We start from the raw sequence: 12,320 nt of genomic DNA on the forward strand, positions 1-12,320 counted from the left end.
TTCACTATCAGGAAGTATACACGAAAGAAAAGGTCAAGGATGTGACTGTGCTACGTTTTGCTAAAACCTTAGAAACATTAAGAGGTCAGAGTATTCAGTCATACAAAGGGCCCTTTCAGGAGAGTAAGAGCATACCTTACAGATCCTCTCAAACCAGAAAGCCTTTAGGAAGCTTAAAGGTACTGTCCCTAAGGTTTCTCAGCAGGTGATCAAGGTAGGGAAAAATTTATCTTCAAAAGATTTGTACATGTGGCCTTTGTCTAATGGAATGAATTCCACTGAAATCCACAGAAGACCTACAAAGTTCTTAAGAAAATTATGTTAGTAGAAACACAGCCTGTTTGGATTGAAAGGGCCAAAGAGTACAAAATGATCCCCAAAATTCTACTGGCAGTATGCATGCAGGATAAAATTACTCAGCTGCCACATGCACTGCCTTTGTGAAAAAGGAAGAAAGGCTCAGAGAGTGAAGCCAGTTACCCAGAGGACCCAGCCCTACTCAGCCTCCTATTCCTATTCCTCTCCACCGTAGCAGTTGTTCCCCGGGGTTTTGCTACTGTCCGTTCTGGTTTGCAATTCCATTCAGGACCTTTTTCTCCTTTAGTCATCTTTATAGCCCCACTTAGGATCCCACCTTGCTCCATTTTCTTTGTCCTGTTACCAACCAAATGCCATCCCTTACCTACCTTAAAAAGTTTCTGGGAGTGTTTAATCATAAAAGCCATCCCACTGTTTAACTTTGTGATATTCTCCTGAAGGTCATTTGCAGTGACCTATTCAGAGGAAAAGAAACCAAACAAAGGGCATTAAGAGCTGGAAAGTAGTATTTACCAATATGCTTACGCTTTCAAATGTATGAAGTTTCTATCCCTAACAAAGGTGCCTCTGATACCATGCTTAATTCTGGAAAGACTTTTTGGTTCACCAAGATATAACATAATCTAGAACAACAAATATGTCCCTAAAGTGATGAGAATATCCTTGAAAACCAATTTTCATTTCCTAATTCTGCTTAAAAATTAGACATGTAAGCAAAACTGGCAAAGAAAATCTAGTCTCGGATTCAAAATGAGCAGAAAGAACAGAATCTGTTCCACCATCGAGGACAGCACTGCCACTTTAGAAAACTAGAGTTTCTCCAAAGACAAAAGGGAACTGTCACTACCTATACCAAAGGTGACATCTGTTTTTCTTTTCTTTTTTTTTTTTTCTGAGATGGAGTCTCACTTTGTCCCAGGCTGAAATGCAGTGACATGATCTCGGCCCACTGCATCCTCTGCCTCCCGGGTTCAAGCTATTCTCCTGCCTCAACCTCCCAAGTTGCTGGGATTACAGGCGCACATGACCACACCCAGCTAATTTTTGTATTTTTAGTGGAGATGGGGTTTTACCATGTCAGCTTGTCTCAAACTCCCGACCTCGTGATCCACCCACCTCAGCCTCCCAAAGTGCTGGGATCACAAGCATGAGCCACCGCACCCAGCCTGACATCTGTTTCTTAAAAACACAGTAAAATTGTCATTGATTCCCTTCTTTTGTTTCTCCTGTCTTTTTTTAAGTACTTCAGTATCGCTATTATCCAAAACCCCTCATTTTTAACATGTATCTTTGTTACTTTATCTCTTTGCTTTTAAATACTCTTTTCTTTTTTTTTAGAGATAGGGTCTTGCTTTGCCACCCAGGTTGGAGTACAGTGGTGCAATCTTAACTTACTGTAGCCACCAACTCCTTAGCTCAAGTGATCCTCCCACCTCAGACTCTCAAGTAGCTAGCACTACAGGCATGTGCCACCACATCCAGCTTATTTTTCCTTTCCTTTTGTAGAGATAAGGTCTCAAGGTCTCACTGTGTTGCCCAGGCTGGTCTCAACATCCTGACCTCAAGCAATCCTCCTACCTCAGCCTCCCAAAGTGCTGGGATTACAGGTAAGCCACCACTTCTTTTTATCACCACAGTTCACTCCTTGCTTTTCTATAGTCGTGGTTAGCTCATTCTAAAATTCCTTCATTATAAGGCTTGATCTTCTTAACATGGACAAATGTTGATGTGTCCTCTGCTCCCCTACTCACCCCCAGAGGCTCTTCCTGGTCCAGAACTTTCTTATTTTTTCACTAGTTATTTGTTAAGTAAAATGTTTCACACAATCTCTCTCCTTTACCTTCCTTTTCTCATTTCTTATCATCTCAAAAATTTTTTATGAATTACTATAACCTATTTCTGTTATCTTCCCAACAACCTTGTGGGGTAAGTAGTAAACCTATTACAGAAAGTCCTCACTTAAGGCATTAATAGGTTCTTGGAAACTCTAAGTTTAAATGAACCAACATATAGCAGGTCCTCAAATAACATCATTTTCTTCAATATCTTTTCGTTATAACATTGATGAGAAAAATGATTTGCTTTGTTATAAGTCATTTTGATTAAAGTTGCAGTTTCCAAGAACCTATCAACGATGTTAATAGGTTAAAGACTTACTGTATTATGCCCAGTTACAGACAAGAAGCCTACACACAGAAATGGTAAAAGATTAGACAGACAAAAAATGGCTTGTAGACAGTTGCTTTAAAAAAGAAAGTAAAAGGCCAGGTATGGTGGCTCACACCTGTAATCCCAGCAATTTGGGAGGCAGAGGCAGGTGGATCACCTGAGATCAAGAGTTCGAGACCAGCCTAGCCAATATAGTGAAACCCCATCTCTACCTAAAAATACAAAAATACAAATATTAGCCAGGTGTAGTGGCACAAGCCTATAGTCCCTGATACTTAGGAAGCTGAGGCAGGAGAATTGTTTGAACCTGGGAGGCAGAGGATGCAGTGAGCCGAGATTGCACTAGTGTACTCCTGGGCAACAGAGTAAGACTCAGTCTCAAAAAAAAAAAGAGAAAAGACATAGGTAACAGTGCTGTTATGTGACTTCCAATCCACCTACCCTCGCTCACAACTCAGATTATAAATGGGCAAGAATATGATCTATGTACCCCCAGGTCAACAATTTGTTTAAAAGACTTCAGATGAGGCTGCAGTGAGCAGTGATTGTGGTACTCCAGCCTGGGCAACAGAACGAGACCCTGTCTCAAAAAACAACAGAAAAAAATACTTCAAAGAATTTTATTTCTCTGTGTTTTTATCCCTCAGATATTAAAAAAAGAGAGTGAATTTATTTCTCATGTAAGTCACTGAGAAGACCATGGTCTCCATAATAAGAATAAAGTTCAGCTTTATCCAAAGAGACTACGTATCTATAGGAAATAGAAAAGTTAGGACAAGACAGGATTGTTCTAAGTGCCATCTCATCTATAAATCTATAAGCTTGGTGACATTATCCCACGAGATCATACAGCTCCATTCTAATTTTATTTTATTTATTTATTTTTTTTTTGAGACGGAGTTTTGCTCTTGTTACCCAGGCTGGAGTGCAATGGCGCGATCTCAGCTCACCACAACCTCCGCCTCCTGGGTTCAGGCAATTCTCCTGCCTCAGCCTCCTGAGTAGCTGGGATTATAGGCACACGCCACCATGCCCAGCTAATTTTTTGTATTTTTAGTAGAGACGGGGTTTCACCATGTTGACCAGGTTGGTCTCGATCTCTCGACCTCGTGATCCACCAGCATCGGCCTCCCAAAGTGCTGGGATTACAGGCTTGAGCCACCGCGCCCGGCCATTCTAATTTTATACTATTCGATCTTCAGAAACTAATTTGATTTCCCAAGAAGCCTTTCCCGTTAAGAAGTACTACCATACTGACCAGCCAAAATGAGTATTCTTGTTTATTCAGTAGCTATAATTTCTCACTAACAGTTGCCACTAATACCATCCCATGTAGGTTTACCAGAGATTGATTTACAAGTGAAGTTAACAGGAATTGGCCCTCTCAGGTCTGATGACTCTTAATGAACTAATAAAGTAACTTCCCAACCTCATAAAGCTGAAGGCTAGACCTTGGCCCCTTGATAATCTCACCAAGTTATAGCCATAGAATAAGGCCCAGCCCAAGAAAATCAAGTAATCTTTACTCTTCCTGTCAACACTCACATTTTTTGGCCACAGGACATGGGGTGCAAACATAAGGGCAAGGTTATAGGCTGACATCTTATTCTTGTCTTGTTTCTTTGCTGTCTGGTATAGGAGATCAAGCAATAACTTCAGCAAATTCCGATTGGGAGGAGGGAGAATGAGGAAGAGTAACTGGAGAGCCTCAATTTGCCGGTCCTTGTCTGGTATATTGGTTTTGTTTCCTTTATCATCAAACTGCATCAAATCTTGAGGACGAAAGAGAATTTGCAAAGCAGGGAGAAAATATCAGCAAGAAAAATCAGTGCTATCATCATTATCCTCCCCCTTTCTCCTAAGAAAGGAGAAAAAAGGTTCAGACAGAAACACAATTCAAAGATTACAGTAAAACATAACAAAATAATGTCAATACAATTCAACAATAAAAAGGCCAAAAAAATTTGTTAATGCGTACAGGATTTGAATAGACATTCTTTCAAAGAAGGTATACAAGTGGCCAATAAGGCTTTGTATGCTCAGTATCATTAGCCATCAAGAAACTATAAATCAAGCTGGGCGTGGTGACTCACGCCTGTAATCCCAGCACTTTGGGAGGCTGAGGTGGGTGGATCACCTGAGGTTAGGAATTTGAGACCAGCCTGACCAATATGGTGAAACCCCATCTTAAAAAAAAAAAAGAAACTATAAATCAAAACCACAATGACATACTACTTCATACCCACTACGATGGCCATAACTACAAACAGAGTGACAATAAAAAATGCTGGTAAAGATGTAGAGAAAATTAAACCCTCCTCCATTGCTGATGGGAATATAAAATGGTATAACCACTTGGAAAACATTTTGGCAGTTCCTTAAAAAGTGAGAGTTACCATCTGACCAAGAAATTCCATTCCTAGGTATATACCCAAGAGAAATAAAAACATATCCAGGTCAGGCACATTGGCATATGCCAGTAACCCCAACACTTTAGGAGGCCAAGGTGGACAGATCACTTGAGCCCAGGATTTCAAGACCAGCCTGGGCAACAGGGCAAAACCCCATCTCCATAAAAAATAAAAAGATATACACATGTCTTTGATAATGCCACTCACTCCACTTCTCCCCACTCAGATATTTTACAGCTAAAAAAAAAATGAGAGTGAAAAATGAGCGTGAATATGTCCTTGTTCACAGGCTGCTCCTTATAACAGGCAGCTCCCAATGGAGTCAGGATTATTGGTTCTCCCCTAACAGGCTAAAAAGGTTATCAACAAAATCAGTCCATTGGATAATGAAAGTTTCAAAGGACACTAATAACCATTTGAGTACAATTCATATAGACCTAAAAATGATTACAGTGTGTTATTTCAGCTGTTTAATCTCTATAATTCCAGGTTTAGGAAAGGCAGATAACACTTTTAGAAAATGGCCCCTGTTGGCCGGGCGCGGTGGCTCAAGCCTGTAATCCCAGCACTTTGGGAAGCCAAGGCGGGCGGATGACGAGGTCAAGAGATCGAGACCATCCTGGTCAACATGGTGAAACCCTGTCTCCACTAAAAATACAAAAAATTAGCTGGGCATGGTGGCGCATGCCTGTAGTCCCAGCTACTCAGGAGGCTGAGGCAGGAGAACTGCCTGAACTCAGGAGGCGGAGGTTGCGGTGAGCCAAGATCGTGCCATTGCACTCCAGCCTGGGTAACAAGTGAAACTCTGTCACAAAAAAAAAAAGAAAAAAGAAAGAAAGAAAGAAAGAAAGAAAGAAAGAAAGAAAGAAAGAAAGAAAGAAAGAAAGAGAAAGAAAATGGCCCCTGTTAATATTAAACTGAAAACAAGGCCGGGCACGGTGGCTCAAGCCTGTAATCCCAGCACTTTGGGAGGCCGAGGCGGGTGGATCACGAGGTCGAGAGATCGAGACCATCCCGGTCAACATGGTGAAACCCCGTCTCTACTAAAAATACAAAAAATTAGCTGGGCATGGTGGCGCATGCCTGTAATCCCAGCTACTCAGGAGGCTGAGGCAGGAGAATTGCCTGAACCCAGGAGGCAGAGGTTGCGGTGAGCCGAGATCGCGCCATTGCACTCCAGCCTGGGTAACAAGAGCGAAACTCCGTCTCAAGAAAAATAAATAAATAAATAAATAAAATAAAAAAATAAACTGAAAACAAAAATTCTTTCCAGTTATCAGCTAGGCATATGAAAGGCTACAACTGTGCCACGCCTCAATATGTTCTCAAAGAATAGTGAATCACAGGGTGGTGAAAGGGAGGATTTCAAATATTGCACTAAATGAATTAACTGAACTGGAAAGCAAACAAAACAAGCATCCTTCATGTTAACATTTGTAAAAAGAATATTTTCCAAATCTTTTCCAAAGGTCTAACATATTTCTCCCCAAAATAACTGTAAAATTTTACAATATCGTAGTAATATTTACTCATTATATCATTTGGATTGCTCCTAAAAGTGCTTTAAGATTAATTTTTTTAATTCAAAACATTTCTTTTTTTTTTTTTTTTTTTTTTTTTTTGAGACGGAGTTTTGCTCTTGTTACCCAGGCTGGAGTGCGATGGCGCGATCTCGGCTCACCGCAACCTCCGCCTCCTGGGTTCAGGCAATTCTCCTGCCTCAGCCTCCTGAGTAGCTGGGATTACAGGCATGTGCCACCATGCCCAGCTAATTTTTTTTGTATTTTTAGTAGAGACGGAGTTTCACCATGTTGACCAGGATGGTCTTGATCTCTTGACCTCGTGATCCACCCGCCTCGGCCTCCCAAAGTGCTGGGATTACAGGCTTGAGCCACCGCGCCCGGCCAACATTTCTTTAAGTAGTTAAAATTACTCAAAAGGAAAAAAAAAAAGAAAAACCTTGTATTTCTTTTCCATATAATTAGAAGAAACAGGAAAAATACTCAGGGGCAGAAAAGTAAGCAACTGTAGTAACGGATACTGATGCTGTGCACACTTAGAGCCCATAGCGGCATAACAGACATGCAATTTAAGAATGAATTCCCAGGCAGGGCGCGGTGGCTCAAGCCTGTAATATCAGCACTTTGGGAGGCTGAGGCGGGTGGATCACGAGGTCAAGAGATCGAGACCGTTGTGGTCAACATGGTGAAACCTCGTCTCTACTAAAAATACAAAAAATTAGCTGGGCATGGTGGCACATGCCTATAGTCCCAGGTACTCGGGAGGCTGAGACAGGAGAACTGCTTGAACTCAGGAGCTGGAGGTTGCGGTAAGGATCGCGCCATTGCACTCCAGCCTGGGTAACAAGAGCAAAACTCCGTTTCAAAAAAAAAAAAAAAAAGAAATCGGTGACACTGGGCTGGGGGCTGGGGCTCACACCTGCAATCCTAGCTAGCACTTTGGGAGACGGAGGGAGGATCACTTGAAGCCAGGAGTTTGAGACTAAACTGGGCAACAGACTTTCTCTTTTTTTTAAGACAGAGTCTCGCTCTATCGCCAGGCTGGAGTGCAGTGGCGCAATCCCGGTTCACTGCAACTTCCGTTTTCCAGTTTCAAGCAATTCTCCTGCCTCAGTCTCCGGAGTAGCTGGGACTACAGCACTCACTCAGGCATGGGCCTGGCTAATTTTTTGTATTTTTAGTAGAGACAGGATTTCACCATGTTGGCCAGGATGGTCTCGATCTCTTGAGCTCATGATCTGCCCTCCTTGGCCTCCCAAAGTGCTGGGATTACAGGCGTGAGCCACTGCACCCAGCCCAGGCTTTTTTCAAAAGAAAAAAAATTAAATCAGTAACACTGGTTGTTTCTGGGAAGAACTGGGTGTTGGGGAACAGGGGTAGGAGAGGTTTTTACTGTATATTCTTTGAATCATCTGAATTTTGACCTATGTGTTTCTATTTAGAAAACAAATATTATTTTTTAAAAAACAAATTTCCAAGAGTAGAGATGTCCTCAACTGAGGCATAGAAATACTGAGTAAAAACCCCAAACCAAGGCAAAAATACTGAACCTGTAACCATCTGAAATATATGAATCAATCCAATGAAAAACATACATTTATTAAGCAACTAAAATGGGTTGAGCACAGTGGCTTATGCCTAAAATCCCAACACTTCAGGATGCCAAGGTGGGCAGATCGCTTGAGCCTAGAGTTCAAGCCTGGGCAATATGGCAAAACCGTATGTCTACAAAAAATATAAAAAATTTTGCCAGGCATAGCGGCACACGCCTGTAGTCCCAGCTACTTGGGAGGCTGAGGTGGAAGGTTCATCTGAGCCTGGGAGGTCACAGCTGCAGTGAGCCAAGGTTGCACCACTGCACTCCAGCCTAGGTGACAGAGCAAGACCCTGTCTTCAACTAAAATGTTCAGCATACTACTCGAGGACCTATCAAAGATTCAAAAATAAATAAAACCCAGACCACATCTTACCACCAGCTCATTATCTCAATACAAAGCTTAATCACCAAGAAAGCCATTCGATTAAATTAAACTTAACTAGCCAATACCTATAAGTACCAGAGAAGTCCAGCAACATCACAAAGTCTTAATCAATATTAACAGAAGTATTGCTGCAGGTCACAGGCAACAGAAAATTCCTAGGAACTTTACTAAATTGAAATAAATGTATTTACATCTCCCTCTTACTTCCTATACTCACCAGCAATTTTGAGGTGCGCATTGAAATGTTTATGTGTCAGCAGAGGCTCCGGCAACTCTCCTAGAAACATCTTCAGCAAAGTGGCAACATCATTTGAATGAAACTCCCCTGATTCCAAGTCAATGTCAGTTCCATTATTGAGAGCATCCCTTAAAATCTGCTGTCGGACACTATTACCTGGTACTCTAAACAAACCCTCTACTCGCAAGTCTGTTTAGTATAAAAGAAAGCAGAGGATAGGCAAAAAGGAAGCAGAAAGATTATGATTAAATTACATAATCTAAAGACTACTTTACACTTAAAAGATCCTTTACAAAGCCTTTCAGGTAAGTTTTTGCCTTTTTTTACCAGGGTAGTTTAGAACCTACTGACCTCCTGAGGAGACGTATCTGAAGGTCCCTGAGCATTTGGAGATCTTCCAAACTAAAAGGTAGTCCTCCCAGGAGTCATTCAACATCCTGAGGTATATATAGACACTCTGAATTTAACCCAATCAAGTCAAAATTAGATTGAAAAATAAACTGAAAAAAGCCAAATCTCCCTGAAGACCTCTTCTCCTTGTTTATCCCAGACGTGGTATGGAGGGGCTACATACATGTGTGGATGTCTGTGGCTCTTGTAAACTGTTTTCCCAGCCCAGAATGAATCTAGAGTCTCTACATTGCTCTAGGAATCAGAACTCTAACGTGTCAAATTACCTTTCAGCCTAAATGATTACCAGAAGCTTAGGATCATCCCAACTAAACTATTCATTCCTAGGCCAGGTAAAATGGCTTATGCCTATAATCTCAGCACTTTGGGAGGCCTAGGCGGGTGAATCACTTGAGCCCAGGAGTTCGAGACAAGCCTAGGCAATATGGCAAAACCCCATCTCTACAAAAAACTACAAAAACTATCCAGGTGTGGTTGTGCAAGCTTGTGGTCCCAGTTACAAGGGAGGCCGAGATGGGAGAATGACCTGAGCCCAGGAGCCCAAGGCTGCAGTGAGCCAAGATTGCACCACTGCACCCCATCCCGGACAACAGATTGAGACACTGTCTCAAAAAAAAAAAAAAAAAAAGAAAAGAAACATTTAAGTAAAGAATGTGTTTTAATCATGTTAATTCTGGAGGAAAAAAAAAGTATCATGCTCTCTTAAATAAATGCCACAATTCTTTAGGAACAACATATTTTTCCAGAAGAAATGTCTCTCTGAGTCGAGAGGTAAATGTGACATCACAGTCTAATATATATACACTTTGAGAGTATAAAGCAAATTAATATATGAGATGAAGTTTAAAAGGAAATGCATTTTTAAAATGCCACCTGAAATTAACACTGGTTAGTTCCTTTGTTGATGGTTAATTAGCGCCTACTAACTCCAGGCAGCTCTCAACAGAAAACTGAGAACTCTACATTAAACAAAGAATGATAAAATTTCAAGTAGTCTTACTTTTGTGTAGATATTCAATCAACTGGTATATCTGGGCAATGCCTTCCTCCGTCAGTGGGGACCCAAATATCACTCCTTTTTCTGAAAAACCATATGATATGACAGGGCTATATTCCACACAAATAGTACAAAGTCTTCATACCTAAAACCACTCACGCATCCTATTATTTCACAATTCAGCAAGTGTTTTCACATGGTCAGTAAACAAAAACCTTAGAAGTGGAAGTAAACCAGAAAAGACAATCAAGACAACTCTCAATCAGCTCTCTCAAGTTCAATATTAGACTACAGGTTCCTTGAGGGCAAAGACCACCTTCTTGTTTAAATAAGAAGGAGATATCTAGCATGTTAGTATTTAATTTAACAACAAACAGAAGGCCAGACATTGTGGCTCACACCTGTAATCCCAGTGTTTTGGGAGGCTGAGATGGGACTGCTTGAGGCCAGGAGTTTGAGACCAGCCTGGGCAATATAGTGAGACCCCGTTTCTACAAAAAACAGAAAACAGTCAGGCATGGTGTCATGCACCTGTAGTCCCGGCTACCGGGAAGCTGAGACAGAAGGATAGTTTGAGGCCAGGAATTTGAGGCTACAGTGAGCTGTAATGACACCACTGTACTCCAGCCTCGGCAACAGCGTGAGATCCCATCCCCTAAAAAAAGAAAAAAAGAAAGGAAAAAAATTCAAGCTTTCTTTACTATAGCCTCTAGCTATCTAATTTTGACTTTTTAAAGATTATTTTCACATATTAATAGGGCATGAAAATCAAGACACCCCTGATAACTACCTAAGTTAATCATGTCATCTCTCAGAGACTGAATGAATTTGCTTTAGTTTAATTATTTATTTATCTAGACAGTTTTTATAATTTGTATTACTATTACTTAAGGTGTTACTACTTACAAAAATTTTTTTAAATGGCCCAAAAATGCTTTAATAGCAACTCTTTAATGAAGGTGTGGATGCTGAGAGAGAAGCCCAGGGCGCAGCTGAAGCCTACCCACCCTTCACAGACACATCTCCTACCCTTGCGCTTGAGAGACATGAGAGACCGGAAGAATCCTGACGCTGGGCCGGCCCCGCCAGGCAACTTAAGGTCCACTTCCCCCATCAGCTGAGCCAACTCCGTTCCAGGTAAATCAATGAGCCTTGTGATATTGCTGACCACCAACTCGGTGAACACCTCAGGTTTCTCATGTCGGAGTTTCTCCACAAAAAAGTCAGGATTAAAGATAATGGGCTGACCTCGAAGGGAAGAGTCATTGCAGATCACAAAACTGCAGATGGCATCACTGAAAAAAACAGAAGAAAATCTCTCAGAACATATTTTTGTACGTTTTATATGCACTACTCATTGGGTTCCTTGGTCTTGACTCCGCACAAAGGCAGAGGTTTCCTTATAGTCAGCTTCCTTTAATTGAGCCAGCTGCCCTTGAACTCTGTTCCTTAAAACCACAAAGCCTCACAGAAGGGAAAGCACAAGTACATACAACAGATTTTTTTTTTTTTTTTTTTTTTTTGAGACAGAGTTTCGCTCTTCTTACCCAGGCTGGAGTGCAATGGCGCGATCTCAGCTCACCACAACCTCCACCTCCTGGGTTCAAGCAATTCTCCTGCCTCAGCCTCCTGAGTAGCTGGGACTACAGGCATGCACCACCATGCCCAGCTAATTTTTGTATTTTTAGTAGAGACGGGGTTTCACCTTATTGACCAGGATGGTCTTGATCTCATGATCCACCCACCTCGGCCTCCCAAAGTGTTGGCATTACAGGCGTGAGCCACCGCGCCCGGCCCCATAAAACAGATATTAATTCAGCTTTTCCCATGTCCACAAATAGATTTTATTTTAAAATACGCCAATTCTGGATGCCTCTGACCCATCCATCATTATCTAAGTCCAACCTCTGCTCAGACAGTTCTTCTCTCTAGGGCTCCTGATCCTAGCTGGTTCTCCACTCCTACATTACATTGGGCTATACTCTTGGCAAAGCTCCTTTGGATCTCAGAAATATTTTCTTCCCTGTTCTTTGTTTCCCAATGCCTACTATACCCTTGTATTAGTCTATTTTCATACCGCTAGGAAAAAATGTCCAAGACTGGGTAATTTATAAAGAAAATGAGCTTTAATGGACTCACAGTTCCACATGACTGGGAGGCCTCACAATCTTGGCAGAAGGTGAAGAAGGAACAAAGGTACATCTTACATGGCAGCAGGCAAGAGAGTGTGTGTGAGGTAACTGCCCTTTATAAAACCATCAGATCTCGTGAGAC

The 12,320-nt window shown here is 41.6% G+C and overlaps 1 protein-coding gene across 5 annotated transcripts in view; it reads right to left on the reverse strand.

Moving 5' to 3' along the window:
* ARHGAP19 (Rho GTPase activating protein 19) overlaps positions 1-12,320 on the reverse strand; it is a 66,238-nt gene that overhangs the window by 32,389 nt on the left and 21,529 nt on the right. For 2 of the 5 annotated variants that reach the window (XM_074382701.1, XM_074382702.1), the window contains exons 2-7: positions 11,076-11,341; positions 10,448-10,537; positions 10,050-10,130; positions 8,618-8,827; positions 4,033-4,259; positions 687-773 (exon numbers count right to left, since the gene is read on the reverse strand). In XM_074382701.1, the coding sequence (XP_074238802.1) occupies positions 687-773; positions 4,033-4,259; positions 8,618-8,827; positions 10,050-10,130; positions 10,448-10,537; positions 11,076-11,341 (961 nt within the window). The remainder of the gene's footprint in view (positions 1-686; positions 774-4,032; positions 4,260-8,617; positions 8,828-10,049; positions 10,131-10,447; positions 10,538-11,075; positions 11,342-12,320) is intronic. The other 3 variants (XM_003922343.4, XM_074382703.1, XM_074382704.1) reach the window with 2 other exon arrangements.

The sequence above is a fragment of the Saimiri boliviensis genome, chromosome 12, assembly GCF_048565385.1.
Source record: "Saimiri boliviensis isolate mSaiBol1 chromosome 12, mSaiBol1.pri, whole genome shotgun sequence".
Classification (NCBI taxonomy): domain Eukaryota; kingdom Metazoa; phylum Chordata; class Mammalia; order Primates; family Cebidae; genus Saimiri; species Saimiri boliviensis.